The 18,626-nt window shown below is 37.9% G+C and overlaps 1 protein-coding gene across 5 annotated transcripts in view; it reads right to left on the bottom strand.

Annotated features, from left to right (window-relative positions):
* Nucleotides 1-18,626, bottom strand: part of GALNT13 (polypeptide N-acetylgalactosaminyltransferase 13) — a 445,911-nt gene that overhangs the window by 369,599 nt on the left and 57,686 nt on the right. For all 5 annotated transcript variants that reach the window (XM_084892276.1, XM_084892273.1, XM_084892275.1 and 2 more), the window contains exon 3: nucleotides 11,711-11,956. In XM_084892276.1, the coding sequence (XP_084748402.1) occupies nucleotides 11,711-11,852 (142 nt within the window). In that variant the 5' untranslated portion in view covers nucleotides 11,853-11,956. The remainder of the gene's footprint in view (nucleotides 1-11,710; nucleotides 11,957-18,626) is intronic.

Below are 18,626 nucleotides of genomic sequence, written 5' to 3'. Positions count from 1 at the left end.
AGTCCCTTGGCTCCACGTGGCAAGGCCTGGGGGTTCTGTGACTCCATGCTGCCTGGAGGCGGACCCCCGGCTCTGGCCTACCTCTTTGGGGCAATGGATTGCAGAACTCCCACACTGTGACAGGGCACAGGCCAAACTGGGGTACTCCCTCCACCCCCCAAGTGCACAAATTTTGTGCACTGGACCACTAGTATTTTATAATAGTATAGAAATGTTATGAGTACTCTGCCTAAAGAATCTAGGCACACCTGACTTAGGGACATAGCATAACACAGGGCTTCGAAGTTTGGCCTGTAAAACCTGACCAGAAAAGCTGTGAGTCCTTTGTTCCCTCTTACCAGTTTTGTGACCTTGAAGAACTTAATTAACCTTTCTAGGTCTCCATTTCTCATATGTAAATAAGGATAATTATAGTACCTATTCTCCATGATACTTTCAGAATTAATAAAAATTGTGTATCTAAGGCACCTAGCACAGTATACCTAATAATTGTACATTATTACAACATATTTTTATTTCTGACACTAATATATCTGTGTGAAACAGCAGAGGGATCAGAGTAAATTATGAATGGAAAATATGAAAGAACTAAGTAAATATCAAAGGTCAAAACTTTATAAGGCCTATAAATATTTGAACACTATGTATAAACTTTATTGAAAATTACCTGGGAAATACCTGCCTTTAACCCAAGTTGATTGTGCCTATATACTCCACTTTTTATGTCTATAAATATTATCATCTGAAAATTCCAGCCATCATCATAATTTATTCAGAGCAATTCCAATACTGACAATGCATTTTAATCTATCACACTCTTCTACCTGCCTCCAAAAGGAGAAGTCATGTATATATATTTTTTAAATAGTGATAGCATTAACACCCTAATTCATCAGTTTTCAGTTTTCCATTTTCTGTCATACCTGCACACTGGAATTATACCCTGGAGCACCAAAAATTAATAAAACAAATCAACGAACATTTCTTGTTCAATAAATGAGTACATTGCTAGGTGTTCCTGTTATGAGGAAATCACACAGGAAGAAACAAAAGAAAGGACTAATACAATAGCCCACTGTCAAAAATTCAATAGCACAAGGTTACCTGTGTCCCTAGATTTATGAGAAGGGATCAGTTGGTTTCCCAGGCAGGACCAACGGAAACATCGAGGTATCTTAGTTAAGATTGCCAGTCAACAGTTCCACTCATTTTCTTTATTTCCCCTATTCAGAACAATGTTGGGAGAGTGTTGGGGGACAGAAGTGGATAAGAGTAATTTTTTAGAACCTTGAAATGTCAGAAGAATTAATACTGTTGTATAAAAGATATGAACTCTCTTCTACTCTCACTCTAAAATAAAGGGGGGTCGGGGGGGGGGGGAAATCAATGGAAAAAAATATCCTGGATGAGGATTAACAACAACAAAAGAAAAAAATTTTTTAAACTAAAGTTATGGCCTGACTGACATGGCTTAGTGGTTGAGCGTTAACCTATGAACCAGGAGGTCATGGTTGGACTTCCAGTCAGGACACAGGCCTGAGTTGTGGGCTCATTCCCCAGTATGTGATGTGCAGGAGATAGCTGGTCAATGATTCTCTCATCATTGATGTTTCTATCGCTCTCCTCCTCTCCGAAATTGATAATAAATAAATAAATAAAATAAAATAAAAAATTAAAGATATAAACCCTGGGAAATATTTTCCTGACTGGAATTGCCATATCCTACTAATCAGGGATATCTGTCAGAACGTAGAGTGTCTCTGAGAGAGTGAAGACAAAACATTCAAGTTTTCAGAATATGTACTCCAGATTGTATCTGAATGAAAACATGATTCTTAAAGTCCAGTGCAAACTGGCATTTGTTGATGACCAAGTCCCTGTACAGTATAATAACCAAATCCTATTCTATTGACTAAAAATGCTGGCACTTCCCATAACCTTACTGTGAAACAGAAGAATAAAGCTAGATTGGTCTCTACTAGGGGTCCTGGCCCAGAGCTCCTCTAACCTTGTTATTTCCTAAGTAATAACAGCATTCAGAGCATCTTTTGTTCTAACATTTTGTCTTTGACTTTGGTTCCTTACACGGAGCTCCAAAATCCCTTGGAATTTCCTGGGTGACAACAGTGTCTTTTATTAGAACGAGGCAACTCTTACGAATTAGTGAGCTTCTGGTCGGCTCCCAAATAGGATTGGTCACCACAATGAGTAAGCCATGATTAGAAGCTTGGAACTTTCAGTACTAAGCCTACCTCCAAGCTCAAGGAAGGTGTGAAGAGTTGGAGATTGAGTTAATGATTCATCATATCTATGTGATAAAGCCTCCATAAAAAAAATCCCCAAAGTACAAAAGTATAGGCTTCAGAGAGCTTCTGGGTTGATAAATGTATCTACATAACAAGAGGGGGGCATACCCCACCTCCATGGGAAACAGAAGTTCCTCCACTTAAAACCCTTATAGACCTGACCCTATGTATTTTTCATCTGGCTGTTCATTCATATTCTTACCACCCTATTTAATAAAGAAGAGATATGCTAATTGACCCTCACGCTATAGCAAATATGGCGGCGCCCATAGCCAATAAGGAGGGAATATGCTAATTGACTGCCCTGCCCCAAAAGATAGCAGCACCCAGCTCCCTCAGCCCCACAGGGGTGCCTGCCTCTGGAGTCCTCTCAGCCCCCCAGCTACCCAGGACAACACAAGGCACAGGCAAGCCTCGGATGGTGGCTGCCCAACCACCCAAGGCCGCCCAAAGTTCGAGTAACCAGGGCCGACCAAGGCTCAAGTAACCAGGGCTGGCCGAAGCTTGTGCTGTGGGCAGTAGCAGCAGCAGAGGTGTAATGGGGCGTCTCCTTCCCCTGATTGCCAGGTCGCCTCTTGCCCCTGAGGGCTCCAGAACTGTAAGAGGGGGCAGGCTAGGCTGAGGGACCCCCACCTTCAGTGCATAAATTTTCATGCACTGGGCCTCTATATCCTTTATAAGTGTAAATAAATGTTCCCCTAAATTCTGTGAGGTATTCTAGCAAATTATTGAGTCCTAAGAGCAGGCCTTGGAAACCACAATGTATAAGTGATCGATCAGAAATACAGGTGACAACCTAATATTTGCAATTGGTGACTAGTGAAGGCAGTCTTCTGAAACTGAGCCCTTAACTTGTGGGATCTGATGCTAAATACAGTAGATGGTCTCAGAACTGTAGGACACCCTGCTGATGTCTCAGAGAATTGCTTAATATGGGGAAAACTCACATGTCTGGTGTGACAAGTATTTGTGTGTGTGAGTAAAGAGGAAACACAGAATTGTTTTCCCATTCATTCACTTTGCCTGTTTCCCCATACATAAAAGAAGAAGGAGAATGCCTACTTCACAGATATTTTTTTTTTTGGGGGGGAGGGGGGAGTTTACATCTGTACATTAACAGAGTAGTTAATAAATTTTGGTCATTGTTATTATTATTGGCTAATGCACTTATCTTTGTTTACATCTAAGCAGCAATTTATTTTTCCCTTTTTTTTTTTTTTTAGAAAGAAAATTTAATTTCATTTCCTAAGCATGTATAATATGTATAATATGTTTAAGATTCAGGATCAGGTACAGAATGGTAGTTTCCTTCCCTTCTTAAATATGACAATTTTATACCCCTACTGCCCTCGTTGTGATGAGAAGGCCTTTCTGCAGTTTCTAAGCTGACAGCTTCCCACCATGTCACCTCCATATCACCAATTTTATATCAGATCACAGGTTACTATGGACTAATCAAAAGTTGATACAGTGGTGCCTCACACAACGAACTTAATTCGTTCCAGGAGCAAGTTTGTTATGCGAAAAGTTCGTTATGTGAAACGCGTTTTCCCATAACAATACATGTTAAAAAAAATAATTCGTTCTGTAGCATAAAATATGCTAAGATGACATAAAAAAAGATAAATTTTTTGTTATTATTTTTATTTAGATACATCTAAAAACATAATTTTTTTTAAAAAAAACACACACATTTTTTTAATTTTAAGACAGACTAAGTAGAGTCTACCGAATCTTGCACATCTTCATCCATTTTCTGCTTTTTGGCCGATGGTTTCATGAAAAACCTGTCCAAAGTCGTTTGTTTTTCTCTTTTCTCCAACATCTGCCGGAAATAACGGACAAGAGTATCGGAGTAAAGATCATTGATCCTGTTTGCTTCAGCTGAATCCGGATACAGTGTATTGAGTTTAACTTAAAAGGACGACTGCCGTGATACGTGCGTGATTTAATTCGTAATGAAGAACGATTGCCGCGATACGTGCTTAAGTTAAGCGCAGTGACTAACGACTGCCTGCAGTGCCTGCGCGGAAGGGTGCAATACATCGGCAGCGATCGTGGAAGCTCGGGCGAAGCAGTCGTGGAAGCTCGGGCGACTTCGTTGTGTGAAACAAAGTTCGTTGTATGAATCATGAAATGAAGTTCGTTGTGTGCAGCGTTTGCTGTGCGAGGCGTTCTTTATGCGAGGCACCACTGTACTAAAATAACCCACTTTCCATAGTTTTAATGGAAAAAAAAAAAGTAGTTAGGAACATCCTTCCTTTGGACACTAGCATATAATCATTTTATTATAGGGACAGCAACTGAGGCCCAGAGAGGTCAATTCACTTGCCTGAGGACATAGGCCCTTAGTGAGGGAGCTAGGAGTAGGGTCTGATATTGTGCAGTGCTCGTGCAAACCTGCAAAACAACTTCAAAATTTCCCAGTGTTTGTAGGTGCTCTGCAGCCACACTGGACTTTTTAAATACCTATTTACTCAGCTGTCTATTCTAACTCTTCCAACCTGGGAGTAGCACCACCTCGTGCGCCACGCCAATTAGGAGTTAGAAATATCCTCCAATGCGTTTTAGTTCTAGGTGGCCCCAGAGTGGCATAAAAGAGTTAATGTGCTCTTCTAATTACTACTTATGTTACCAAAAAGCACTCCTTATAAAATAGGAAAGGAGTCACGGAAAACTACCGTACATTGAAACAAGTCTACATGCTCCCATAAAGTCTTTGAAATAATCTTTTTTATAGCATCTTTCAATAATTAATACATAAGATGGTAATGCTGACTCGGTTACAAATATTCAATGATATATTCCATGTACTCCAATTCATAAAGAACATAATCCATTTTAGGGGGGAAAGGTCCACAGAAGAGATGGTTTTTTAAGTTTGATATTTAGAGTTTAATAACGTAGCCAACTTCCTATGAAACAATTCCATTCAGTGGCTTAACAGGTGTCTCAAACTCAACATGTCTAAAATAAACTCAACATCCACCCTTAAATCATCTCCTCCTACATTCTCTTCACTTTCAGGAAACTGAATCAACTAACGCCCTGTAAGAAACTTGAGACTTGTCCTTGACACTTCTATCTCCTACACACATCAGAGTCAGTCAAGCATCTAGCGCTCATGCTCCCCTATCTCAAATACCTGTTCATTTTACCCGCTTCTTTCATACCTCGCTGCCACTGCTCTGCTCCGAGCAGGCATCACGTCCTGAACAGAATTCATGGAATGCTGTCACAGCTTCCTACCCAGCCTCCTGAAGAGACTAGTTTTCCTCCAATTCGCTGTCCTAAGCAAATCCATAGTGATCTTTCCATAACACAGATGTGATCATGTCTGCTTTGCCTTTTAAACCCATTAAGTGGCTTCCCAATTTTTAAATCCTTTCCGTGGCTCTTATTCGTTCATTTAACCATCTATTTGATGTGATAAACACATCAAACTCAACAGGAAACAAACCTGGAACCCTAGAAATGACCCACATTCAGCCAAAATGTTCACCCCTATCCCATGCTCCTGTCTCCCCTGACAGAAGTCAATGTCCTAAATCCCATATTAATAATTAGCCTCGCTTGTTTTATGTAAAATCTCATTGCATCTGGATATGTCCCTAAAATGTATATTTGCAAATTTTAGTTTATTTTACCTTTCAAACTGTATCATGCTATATAACATCTTTCAGAGACCTAATTTTTATACTTAACTTAAAATTATATTATCAAGATTTACTCAATTCGGTGCGAATCAGTGCAATTCATTCATTTTGATTACTATATCCTAATTCCTTTTATTGACATACCACTGTTCATCAATTTTTCCATTGATGGAAATATGGGTTATTTTTAGCTTTTCATGTTATGAGCAGTAGTACTATGAAATATTTGTGTATGTGGAACAAATTATGTTAAGTATATAACTATGAGCAAAGGGTCATACACAAATGTTCAGATTTCAAAGATAATGCCAAACTGCTAACTAAAATTATATTAAAAATGTAGAGATGCATCATTTCTAACAATTAGTATTATTAATCTAATTTTTGCCAAATGAATGGATATAAATAGGTAATTGTAGTCTTGGTTTATATTTTCCTGATCAAAACTGAAGTTGTATGTTTCTTCACAAGTTTTTTTTGCTAGATGTGTTTCCTTTCTTAAGCAGTATCTATTCATGTCTATTGCCCATTTTTCTCCTATTGGATTATTTGGCTTATCATATTAGTAATAGGAGTTCTTTCTATGCATTTGATAATAATCTCTTAGTTGCATGTTTTTAACTTCTCTTTTTAAAGTTATAGTTGAATTAACCAACTTTCTCAATTTTAATAAAATCAAATTTATCTATATCCTATTTCTGATCAAATTTTTTGTGTAATGTTTCAGAATTTTTTAAATATATTTTTATTGATTTCAGAGAGGAAGAGATAAGGAGAGATAGAAACATCAATGATGAGAATCATTGATGGGCTGCCTCTTGCATGCCCCCTACTGGGGATAGAGCCCACAACCTAGACATGTGCCCTTGACAGGAATCAAAACTGGGACCTTTAGTATGCAGGCTAATGCTTTATCCACTGAGCCAAACCAGCTAGGGCCAGAATTTTTTTTTAATTCAAGATCTAGTAGATGCCTACATGTTCCTGCTAAAAGTTTTAGTTTTGTTTTGACATTAATACATCTGAAGTTTATATTGGTTTGTGACATGAAGTAGACATTCAATTTTATCTGTTTTCCACATGGATTCTCATTCTATTTTCAGCTCCACTTATTGAACAGCCATTCTCTTCCCCATTGATGTGCAGTGCTTCCTTTGCCATGTACTGAATGTTCCAAACATGTGTACATCTACTTCTATTCTGCTCCACTGGGCAATTTGCCCACCATTTGTGTCTTTGTGTCCCTTTGTACCAATACTACTATTTAATCACTCTAATTTTATAAGACTTCTATATTTTTCTCCTTAAGAAGCATCCTGGGTATTCAATAACTTTTATCATTTCATAAAGATTTTAGCATTTTTTTCTTTAACTAGTTATTTCGTACTTTAATGTTTTCAACCTAAACTTAAATGCCACAGTCTGTGAAATTTTATCTACTACCTTAGATCTATTTTCCTCTACTCAGAGCATCCCTCTTTGTCATCTTAATACGCATTATACACATTATGCTTGTCAAATTTTCTAAATTACATTTTTTAAAGAGAGTGCGACAAAGAATGGGAGGAAATTGTTTACTCTGTTATTGACTATGAGCTTCAAGACAGTAGTAAGGACCTCAGGTCCCTTATAATATTTCCAGGTCTTACCACAGACATGTAGTAGTCACTTAAATTATTTTTAAAAGAGTTACTTCCTCCTTTGGGGTCATCCAGAAAAACTGCTCCTCCTCGTCCCCTACTCTGGACCCTATTTACCCTGGACAGCAATGCCAGGTGGAGCCTCGTTCAGACCTTTCAGTCTCGTTCTCCACATTTAGCAGATATTGGTACAAAAATTACTGAGAGTCAATACTCCCCTGAAGGGTTTATGTACATCATCTCATTTAATTCTCAAGGTGACCATGTAAAACAGGATTTACTGTCTCTCAGTTTCCAATTTTAAGTGAGAATATCATTTTGTTAAGGAACTAGAGGCCGCTTGCCCAGGAGCCAGCAAGTCCCCACTCCCCACCCCAGCTGCCCTGGAGCTGACAAGTCCCCAATCCCCAGCGGCCCTGGAGCCAGCAAGTCCCAGCTCCCTGGCCGCCTAGGAGCCTACACATTCCCGTTCAGGGGCTGCCCGAAGCTGGCAAGTCCCACTCCCCTGCAGCCTAGGAGCCAGCAAGTCCCTGATCCTGGGCAGCTTGGGAGCCCAGAGCCAGCACATTCTCACTTCTGTCTGGAGCACCACTCCAGTAGCTCCCTCCAACTCCCCCACCTTCCCCTCATAGCAGACTTCACACTGCTCTGCACCTGCATATGCAAAATTAACCTCTATCTTTGATGGGTTAATTTGCATGTTCACTCTGATTGGCTATGGGCGTAGCAGAGTGATAGTTAATTTGTTTCTCTTTTATTAGGTAAGATTTGCAAAATGTCACATAACCAGTTCAATGGGGAGGACGTAAGAACCAGGTTGTTCAACATAGCCTAGGCTTTAAAAAAGTTTTTTTAAATATTTTTATTGATTTCAGAGAAGAGATAAGGAGAGATAGAAACATCAAAAATGAGAGAGAATCATCAATCGGCTGCCTCCTGCATGCACCCTACTGGGAACTGAGCCCACAACCTGGGCATGTGCCCTTGGCCAGAATCAAACCTGGGACCCTTCAGTCAGCAAGCCAATGTTCTATCCAAGCCAAACCAGTCCAGGCAACAAAGCCTAGGCTTTTAACCCTGTGGTAATCTTGTTACATCACCTGTGACCTCAGACGTCCTTAGGTTTTTGCTCAGGATTCTTTTTGTTGTTGTTCTTGTTCCTTTCTTTTTTAATTGAAATATAATTGATATATAACATTGTGTAAGTTTAAGGTATGCAACATTTAACTTCATAGGCACTTAAGTAATCGAGGATGTGATTAATAAATGAACATTTCTCAAAAAATTAATTCATAGTGTATGCTAATATTGGATACTTAAAAATTGTTTAAATTTTAATGTTTAGAACTAGAAGGGATCTTAGAAACCATCTCATCCCAAAACCTTTATTTTAATAACTAGAGGCCCGATGCATGAAATTCCTGCAAGAGTGGGCCTTCCTACCCCTGGCGGCCAGCACCAGCTTCCCTCTGGCGCCTGGAACCTGTGCTTCCCTCACAGACCTGGCTTCGTCCGGAAGGATGTCTAAAAGGACATCTGGTCTAATTAGCATGTTATGCTTTTATTATTATTATAGATTATTATAGATGAGAAACAGATCCCCAAAGATCAACTTTTTTCAAGTAAAAAAAGGCCTGTTTTAGCTTATTTTGAATATGAACATTTCAGGTAAGTAAACTTTGCACAACATCATCTGCCTGTAAATAAAATATATTCTAAATACATGGCACAAATTCTAAATGAAGTGACATTCTGAAAAAAAATAACTAAAAATAGAAAATGTAACTAAACTCCCAAACATTCAAGACAAGCATAACGTACAACTAAACAACTCTTAAAAATGAAGAGAAGATAGCTTAATTTTACAATTTAAGTACAAATTACTATTTTTGAATTGTATCATTACAGTTCACATTTTTAGATTTAAGACTGAGCATTAAGAACTTAAATCAGCGAAACTGTACTTTTTTGGTACTTGTAGAAAAGGCTATTATAATTTTGCTGAATCAGATTATAACATTTTCTGTGACCAATCTACATGTCTCCTTCAGCAAATGACAAAGTGATCATTCCAAACTAATATAATTCATCAAAACACATTTCCACTTTCAGCAGCAACTGAAGTGATTCAAACAAAAAAGCAGAGAGGGCTGATTTGTTCTAGGATTTTAATTAAAGAGCAGCAAATCAAACCCATGTTCATTTATCAAAATCTGATAGACTCATTATGTTCTCCACTCTGAACAGTTATAGTATAAATGTATAAAAGATGCATATAAAATACTTAAATGGCTCAGTAAGTTCTGAAGTACTTTTTCTCAAATCTTTTAATAGTCAAAAATTATAGTGAGAAAGTTAAACTAATTTTGGATAGAGGAAGATAATTAGAATTTCTCCGATTGACTAAGGGCATTATTGCAATCTAAAAGCAAACTTAGGATATACTAAATACTTTTGACAAAAGTTAATTTTTTGGAAATGCTCTTCCGTGTTTCCTAAACCTCACACAACTATATAATACCTATGAAATTGTTTATTAGAAAATTAATAAATAACTTCAAAAATATCTGTAACAATGAAAGCTGATGACATTCATTAAATAAATACAAATATCAAGTAAGGCATTTATATTCACTCTTCCTAAAGGTACAAACATTTCGAATAGAACTCAAAGTTCACCTTTTGTCATTTTTATAAAGAAAGTTTTACTAAACAGAATTAATGTAAAGTAGACTTCAAAGAAAAAAAGTTTTGATTCAATGAGAATAAAACTAATTTCAAGAACCCTTAAATGCTTTAGAAGCATTCATTTACTAGGAATATCATTATAGTCGACAAAAAGCAGAGAAAATTATTTGGACATCCCCCGAGGGCTCCTGCACTGCGAGAGCCCTCAGGAGTGTCCAATAAATCCCCATTTATACACATCACTATGCTTCTTTGGAATTCACGCTTCTCTAGTCATTGAAACTGGTCCCAAATGAGGTAAATATTGAGTTAAAGTGACTATCATATACTTAAGTTTATCATTTGCCCTTAATATCTATCTATCTATCTATCTATCTATCTATCTATCTATCTATATATATATATATATATATAAGCCTAGATGACCATCACAACCAAACGACTGGAACAACTGGCCGACCAGTCGCTATGATGTGCACTGACCACCAGGAGGCAGACACTCAATGCAGGAGCTGCCCCTGGTGGTCAGTGCACTCCCACTGGTGAGTGCAGCTGTGACGGCAGGAGCCTCTCCTGACTCCAGAGCAGCGCTACTGAGAGGCAGCGGCAGGCTGGGATGAGCTCAAACTGTGTGGTGCCTGGTCCTGGCTCGGGCTCAGGCTCCTCCCTGGCCACCTGCTGCTTGACACACTGCTACATCCCTTGGGGGATGTCCAACTGCCTGTTCAGGGATCAGACCTAAACTGTCAGTCAGACATCCCCCTAGGGGTTCTGGGTTGCGAGAGGGTGCGGGCCAGGCTGAGGGATGCCCTCCTCCTACACACAGGCCACCCCTACATGCAGGAATCTGTGAAATTTGCCTCTAGTAGGACAATAATCTGATGGCCCACAGGTTGGATTTGGCCACAAAAGTGTATTTTCTTTTAAAAAGTGTTTGTTTGTTTGTTTTTTGTTCATTTGTTTGTTTTATTATGTTTGGATGTCTTTAGGGGTGTCACGTACAGTTCAATTTTGCTGCAGTTCCCACTGTATCACTTTAATAGGTTTCCTTCTTTACGTTAAATGCTTGGTCTCTAAGGGCTTTTGCTTCTGGAAGCCTACATTTAAAATTCTGTCCAATCTGAATGTTTGCTGAATTATTCTTTTCATACAGTCCCAGAACATAGAAATTATTAGAATTGGAAAGTTGCCTCAGAGGTTACTTCATTCTTCTCATTTCTTTCAACAGGAAACTGCGGCCAAGAAATGTAAAGTAGCTTTACCACAGTTAAATGTACATTAATAGTTCTGCCAAAGTGTTCTTCTAACTCAGTAAGCTGTTTTCAAAAAAACAACCCTATTTTGAAGTTTCATGTTTTGTCATGAGTCACCACCATTCCCTATTTCTATAAAAGTAACATTTATTTCATTAAGCACTTACCCCTGAGAGCAGGTAGAAGAGATCTCTCCTTCTTGTCATCACATTTGTTACATTCACTGAAGTACAGGAGTAAGAAGACATCAACCAAAACCCACATCAGCGAAGTGGCAAGGACCACCTTGCAGTAAACAAACCTCCTCATGTCTTGCCTTGATTTCTACTTAACAAACTGACCGAAGACAGATGCTACTGTGATAAATCCACGCCACAGGGGTGAACTCCAGCATAAAAGCAAAATGCATCCCACTGCATTAAAAAAAAAAAGAAGAAAGAAAGAAAAGAAAAAAGAAAAATTTATTACAATAGTTTGTTTGGCAGACAGATATAACATGAAATATATCAGTTACTTAATGTTTTCATATATATAAGCACTTGGCTTTCAAATTCAATATTAAAAGTCCAATCAAATGAAAGTTGTAAGCAATCCAGGTAGCTAAAATTCAAACAGCTAATCCTAGATATGCTATTACTGTGCTGGGCCCTTAGCAACTATTCGATTTCATCAGGTTGTATTCTCTTCTCAAATTTCTATCATAACACTCTGTAGAGCACCGGATTGTCCAATAGTGCAGTTCTGGCTTACCCGGCTTCAGCACTTTGAAGGAGCCAATGCTGTTGAAACAGGAATCACCTGGGATACTATATATTGTAGAGGCTAAGAGTTGGTCTTTATACACAGACTAGAGGCCCAGTGCACAAAATCCGTGCACAAGGTGGTGGGGGTGGGGAGTCCCTCAACCCAGCTTGCTTTCTCTCGCAGTCCAGGAGCCCTTGGGGGATGTCCAACTGACGGCTTAGGCCCTAAGCCAGCAATTGGACATCCTTAGCATTGGCACAGAGGTGGAAGAGACTCCTGCCACCACCACTGCACTCGCCAACCGTTAGCCCAGCTCAGGGCTTCTCGCTGAGTGGCACTCCTCCTGTGGGTGTGTACTGATCACCAGGGGCAGCTACTGCGTTGAGCATCTGCCACTTGGTGGTCAGTGTGCATCACAGAGACCAGTTGTCCCACCATTTGGTCAATTTGCATATTAGCCTTTTATTATATAGGATAGGCTTGTGTCTTCTTACTTCATATTTGTGGAAGCCTTTTTATGTCTTGTTTTCATTTATGAGATGAGAATAACAATTCCAAACCTAAAGATTTGCAATAAGGAATAAGTATGATAATGGTTGTAAGCCATCTTGCAGATACAGTAACATATAGAAAAAAAAAATTTCTCAAATTCTCAGAAAGGGCAATTATATGAAGCCATCGATTTTTAAGCCTTAAAAACTCCATCTGGTCTTCATGGAAAGTATCCACAACAAATGTTTATTTTAGAATGGGCAGCATACATTCAAAAAATACTACCAGAGGAGAAACAACAAATTAGTTTACAGTGACTTAGAATAACCAGAATAAGAATTCTAAAAGGCATAGCAAAGAACTGTGCACAATTACTGAGAGATATTCAACAACAGTGTAGGGTTAATACCATACACATTTGTTCTATTTACACTGCATAAGAGAGTAAGGACCTGGTTGATTGTATCTTTACAGGATATATTCTCATATCATTTGCTACATTTAAAACAATATCAACTGAAGTATAAATTTATTGATGTGAATCAATAACATAATTTTCACAGTATACACAGTATACCTTTGGGGAGAAGAGCCATTAAATACAAAGGCATTCAGAATATTTCCTAAACATTTGTCCCAAAATTAAAACATTACAGTGCAAATTGCTGAGGCAGAAGCACTTTAAGTTGAAGGCTGCCTTTGTATCAAAAGCAACACAAATGCTCTTGCCCTGCTACAACCTAAACAGATTGTAACAAATTCAAAATTTATATAAAGTGACAGTTTAGAAAATCATTATGCCAAAAGGTTTACTTTCAATATTTATATAAAATTTACATTTATTCAGCATTGGGTTTTTTTTTGTTTTTGTTTTTTCAAAAAAAAAGCAAACTGCACAAATTTAAGAAATACATAATATTTAGAGTTTATTGTCTGCTTGTTATTTTTCTTGAAAAAATTCCATGCTAATTATTTATTTCACTTTTATTTTATTGCTCTGTAAAGATTACAGCTAACCTTTGGAACTGAGCCTCTAAGCCTGATAAGGGAAAGATGCTTCTCTATATATTTCCTACATGTATGCTTTACTGAATATGAATGTGAAATTACTCAAGCTGTCAAATTTTCTGTTTTCCTTTGGTGTGAGAGGTCCCTTCAATTTATTGTAGAAAAAAAAATGTCCTAGAAAAAGAGTATATATAAGACTGATGGTTACCAAATGCACATTCCCAGATTTATAAGGAATACCTTAAAATAACAGATCCTATAATAATAAAATTTCTATCTGTAATAATGAAAGCGTAATATGCTAATTGGACTGGACTTCCTTCAGGATGACATTCCAGACGAAGCCAGGGCTTCCAGGGAAGCCTGAGTCCCATGTGTCTGCCAGCCGCCTGGGGGAAACCCAGGTCCCAGGTGCCAGAGGGAAGCTGGTGCCAGCAGCCAGAAGAAGAAAGGTCTACTCTTGCACAAATTTCGTGCATCAGACTTCTAGTGTATCATATAAAATCCTTTATTATAAAGATGAATAAAAGAGACATAAATACCACCATTCTTAGCTATATCATAAAGTGCAAAGATGACTTCAGAGGAAGGATACATGATGATGTAAGCAGAGGTTGAAATGATGCAACCTGAACCAAGGAATGGGGATAGAATTGGCTGAAAAACAGGAATGGATTCTTCCCTAGGACCTCTTGTGGTTCCTTTGAACTTTCAACACATAGAACTGAATCCTAGCCTATGAAGAAGAATGACACTAACTGTAGCATCTGCTTCTCAGGAAACAAGAACTTTCTATGGGATCTCATGGACAGAGCGGCTACAAAGAAACCTTGCTCCTTAGAAATTGCAAGAGCTCCTTTCCTGGGAACTGATAACGCTTCTGACAGAGCAATTACTGCTGCAGGAATGAGTAACCATAGAAACAGCTCCACAGGCCCAACACCTGACTGCTCTCCGCTATCCCCTCCGACACTGCCCTCAAAAATATTGTAAAAGTTATTCAACCCAACCTCAGCAACAAACATCTATTATGTCCCCTCTGGATTTTCATGGAATGAATCACAACCAACAATATTTCTAAATCAACACGTCTCCAGAGTGTGCAAGCTTTCCTTCCAGCCCCCTGCTAACCCACACACCTCTTCTGTCAACAGGGAAGGAACTAACCATACAGATAACCTCTCTCAACAAGTGGACAGTGATCTCCTAAAAGAATGTGATCCTGTGCTATTTGCAGACCTTCTCCTCGGATGCTCTCCAGCCTGTAAGTCCCCTGAAAATCCACTTAATTTCTAAGAGAAAAGAGATGAACATGAAGGACAAGATGAAGTCATTTTGGCCAATTAGTCCCCATTGGTTCTCAAATAGTCTCCAATAGAAAATAACTCAGAACCTTTAGTAAAGAAAATCAAATCCACAGTGGTCAGTAGGAAAATTTTTCACAAAAAAAAAAAAAAAAAAAAAAAGAACAAACATGTCAACAACCATACCATTGTTGGGACAAGAACAAGCAGGAGTGGATCCGGGAATGGAGACTACTGGGTTATGAACATGGGGGATTTGTGGAGAGAGCCTGAACCCTGGGGAGAATGTCATTGCCAAAATCCCTGAATGACATGTATTTATCAAAAATGTGTCTAAATAAGATATTGCGTTAACTAGAGTGATTCTTCAACCGATGAATATAATTCTAAAGGGAATTCCAAAAGATCACCACCATTCACTTCAGAATGGGAAGAAACTGACAAAATAATGAGTTTTTGGAATTAACAGTAAACTTGGGGAAATAGATGGTGAGGCCACAAATGTGGCATCCTGTTTCTTACTGAGCTTTCTTGACCCAACTCCTACGAGCTTCTGCTATTTCTCTATGATCTCCTCAGGAATTTGCCCTACATCCCACTTATGTGGCATTTCGTCTTGTGCTTCATTTCCTTGTGAAGTTCTTTCTTAAGTAACTTTTGTAATCCTTGCCAATTTTTCCTCATTGCAAACATGACAGATTGTTCTATTGCTGCTGCACTTTGGGAAGTGTTTTTGCTTGAACCAGTCAGAAGCAACATTTTTGACCAAATCAACATTTGACACTATGACAGTCAGTTATAAAAGTTCATGTTCAAAATCACCGATAAGGTATATTCTCAACAGAGATTAATATATATAAGGGAACCTACATTTTTATTATGTTACTAGAAGCCTGGTGCACAAAATTCGTGCACAGGGTCGGGAACTGTCCCTCAGCCCTGCCTGCTTCCTCTCGCAGTCCAGGAGCTCTCGGGAGATGTCCAACAGTCAGACATCCTTAGTGTAGCCACGGAGGCAGGAGAGGCTCCCTCCACCACCACTGCACTCACCAGCCGTGAGCCCGGCTTCTGGCTGAGTGGCTCTTCCCCTGTGGAAGCGCACTGATCAGCTGGACACAGCTCCAGAGTTTAATGTCTTCCCCCTGGTGATCAGTGCATGTCATACCATCCAGTTGTTCTGACATTCAGTCAATTTGCCTATTAGGCTTTTATTATATAGGACTGGAGTTCTATCTATTACTTGTCAAACTAAATACTATGTCTATGGAGAATATATAATCAATAAAATCAGTAAAGTTTTAAAATATTGACAAGATCATGATCTCACCATTTAATATGCTGACTTATTCAGTAATATACTACCGTGTTTCCCCGAAAATAAGACATCATCCGAAAATAAGACCTAGCGCATGAAAAGATAAGACATCCCCTGAAAATAAGACCTAGCACAACTTTGGGAGAAAAAATTAATATAAGACACTGTCTTATTTTCGGGGAAACAGGGTAGTATATAGTAAAAATATTTAAATAAAGCTCATCAATTAAAGCATTTAAGGAACAAAGTATGACAGTATTTCATTTCATGCCATTTATTTCTTAAAAGGTCAAAAATAGAATGTTTTCAACATTTTCTCTATAGGTTTAACAGCATGACTTAAGAAAAAAAAGTTTAATTAAGGAAAATTTGAAATATACACAAAAATAAAGAGGATAATATTATAAACACTTACATACTCATCACCTAGCTTCAAAACCTGCCAACATATGACCAATATATTTTACTCTATAACAACCATTCATTTCTTATACACTCCCAGGGTCGTTTTGAAGAAAATCTCAGACATTACATCATATCATCTGTTAATATTTTGTGTAAAACTCTAAAAGATACATAATTAAGAATATAACCAAAATACCACTTTCACACTTAAAGAAAAATCAAACAGTATTTTTTTTCATTTTATTTTATTACTTTTTTGTATTAAATTTATTGGGATAGCATTAGTCATTAAGACCAAGGTTTCAAGTGTACATTTCTATGACACATGATCTATACATTGCATTGTGTGCCCACCACCCAAAGTTAAATCAGTCAAACAGTAATTTTTTAATGTCATTCAAGATCCCCTTGGTTTTTACCTGTGAATCCGATTATCCCATGATTTAATTTTTAACCTTTAGTTGGTTTGAATCAGGTTTCTATTAAATATATTATGGTTGGTTGATAGGTCTCTTAAGGCTCTTTTAATATATAAATTCACACTCCATTTCTTTTTATCTTGTTCCTTGAAATTTATTTGTTGATGAAGTCATGCCAAATTTTTAAAAACCTTATTTTATGGGCTCAATAATTTCTTATGTAAAACTTGGCTTCTCTCAAAATATGAAAATCTATTTTAAAAATAATTACATCCCTGTATAAAGTAAAGGCAGTACCATAACAGTAAAACAAAACAAAATAAACAAAAACAGCCAAACCAAAACAAAAATCAAGAAGAAAAAAAAGTAAAACGATGACTTTAGGTAGGCATTTTGCCTCTCTGTTTTTCATTTTCTCTATTTTTTTTTTTTTTCATTTTAAAAAATGTATTTTATTTGTTTTTTACGGAGAGAAAGGGAGAAGGATAGAGAGTTAGAAACATCAATCAGAGAGAAACCTCAATCAGCTGCCTCCTGCACACTTCTCCCTGCAACCAAGGTACATGTCCTTGACTGGAATCAAACCTGGTATCCTTGAGTCTGTAGGCCAACCCTCAATCCACTGAGCCAAACTAGGTGGGGATCATTTTCTCAATTTATAATCCTGGTGCATGAATTTGTGCACACTGAAAGGAAATTAATTAAAATAAATATTTTAATATCATTATTCACTCTTTCTTTATAATAGAAGTATCAACCAAATTCATGATTGACAATGACAGATCAAAACATGCGTGTAATTGGTGCTAGCAAGAGCTTTATATGTATCGTGCATGTGTGGGTCAACTTAGCCTTTTTTATAGATAAACTTGCTTAATTAGACCTGTTTTCTGATATAGTTAAACTTTTTCCAGCCCAGTGAAGCACCCCAACTTCTCTTTCAAGTAATTGTCAGCAACACAGCAATAAATATCAATAGGATCCAGATTATTCCTGTAGATCATGCAGGGAGAACAAAGGGTAAAATACTTAACTGCAGCAATGTTTGACTATATTCTGAGCAGTGAGAAAACCTGAAGTCATTTTCAAGTTCCACCATTTCTCATTTCTTTTCAGCTGGGTCAAGTTTCTAAACATTCTAAATTTCTGTTGTCTTGCTAATGAGAAAATCAAGTTCTCTTATCTACCTACTCCAGGAATCCTGTGAGGATCAAATGAGATGAGGCATGGGAAAATGCTTCACAGACATTTGGTTACAGTGTAAAATGTTTCCACTTGGCTATAAAGCAAGCTGGATTCCTGGGCTAAAGAAACTCCACAGAGGCTTGTTGCTAGGGAGAGGAAGCCACGTGTTGCTACATGGCATCATTACCCAGCACCCACAGCCACCATTTCC

The sequence above is a fragment of the Pipistrellus hanaki genome, assembly GCF_964339955.1.
Source record: "Pipistrellus hanaki genome assembly, chromosome: 8".
Classification (NCBI taxonomy): Eukaryota; Metazoa; Chordata; class Mammalia; order Chiroptera; family Vespertilionidae; genus Pipistrellus; species Pipistrellus hanaki.
The sequence above is the reverse complement of the archived record's forward strand: the minus strand, read 5'-3'. Positions and strand labels throughout refer to the sequence as shown.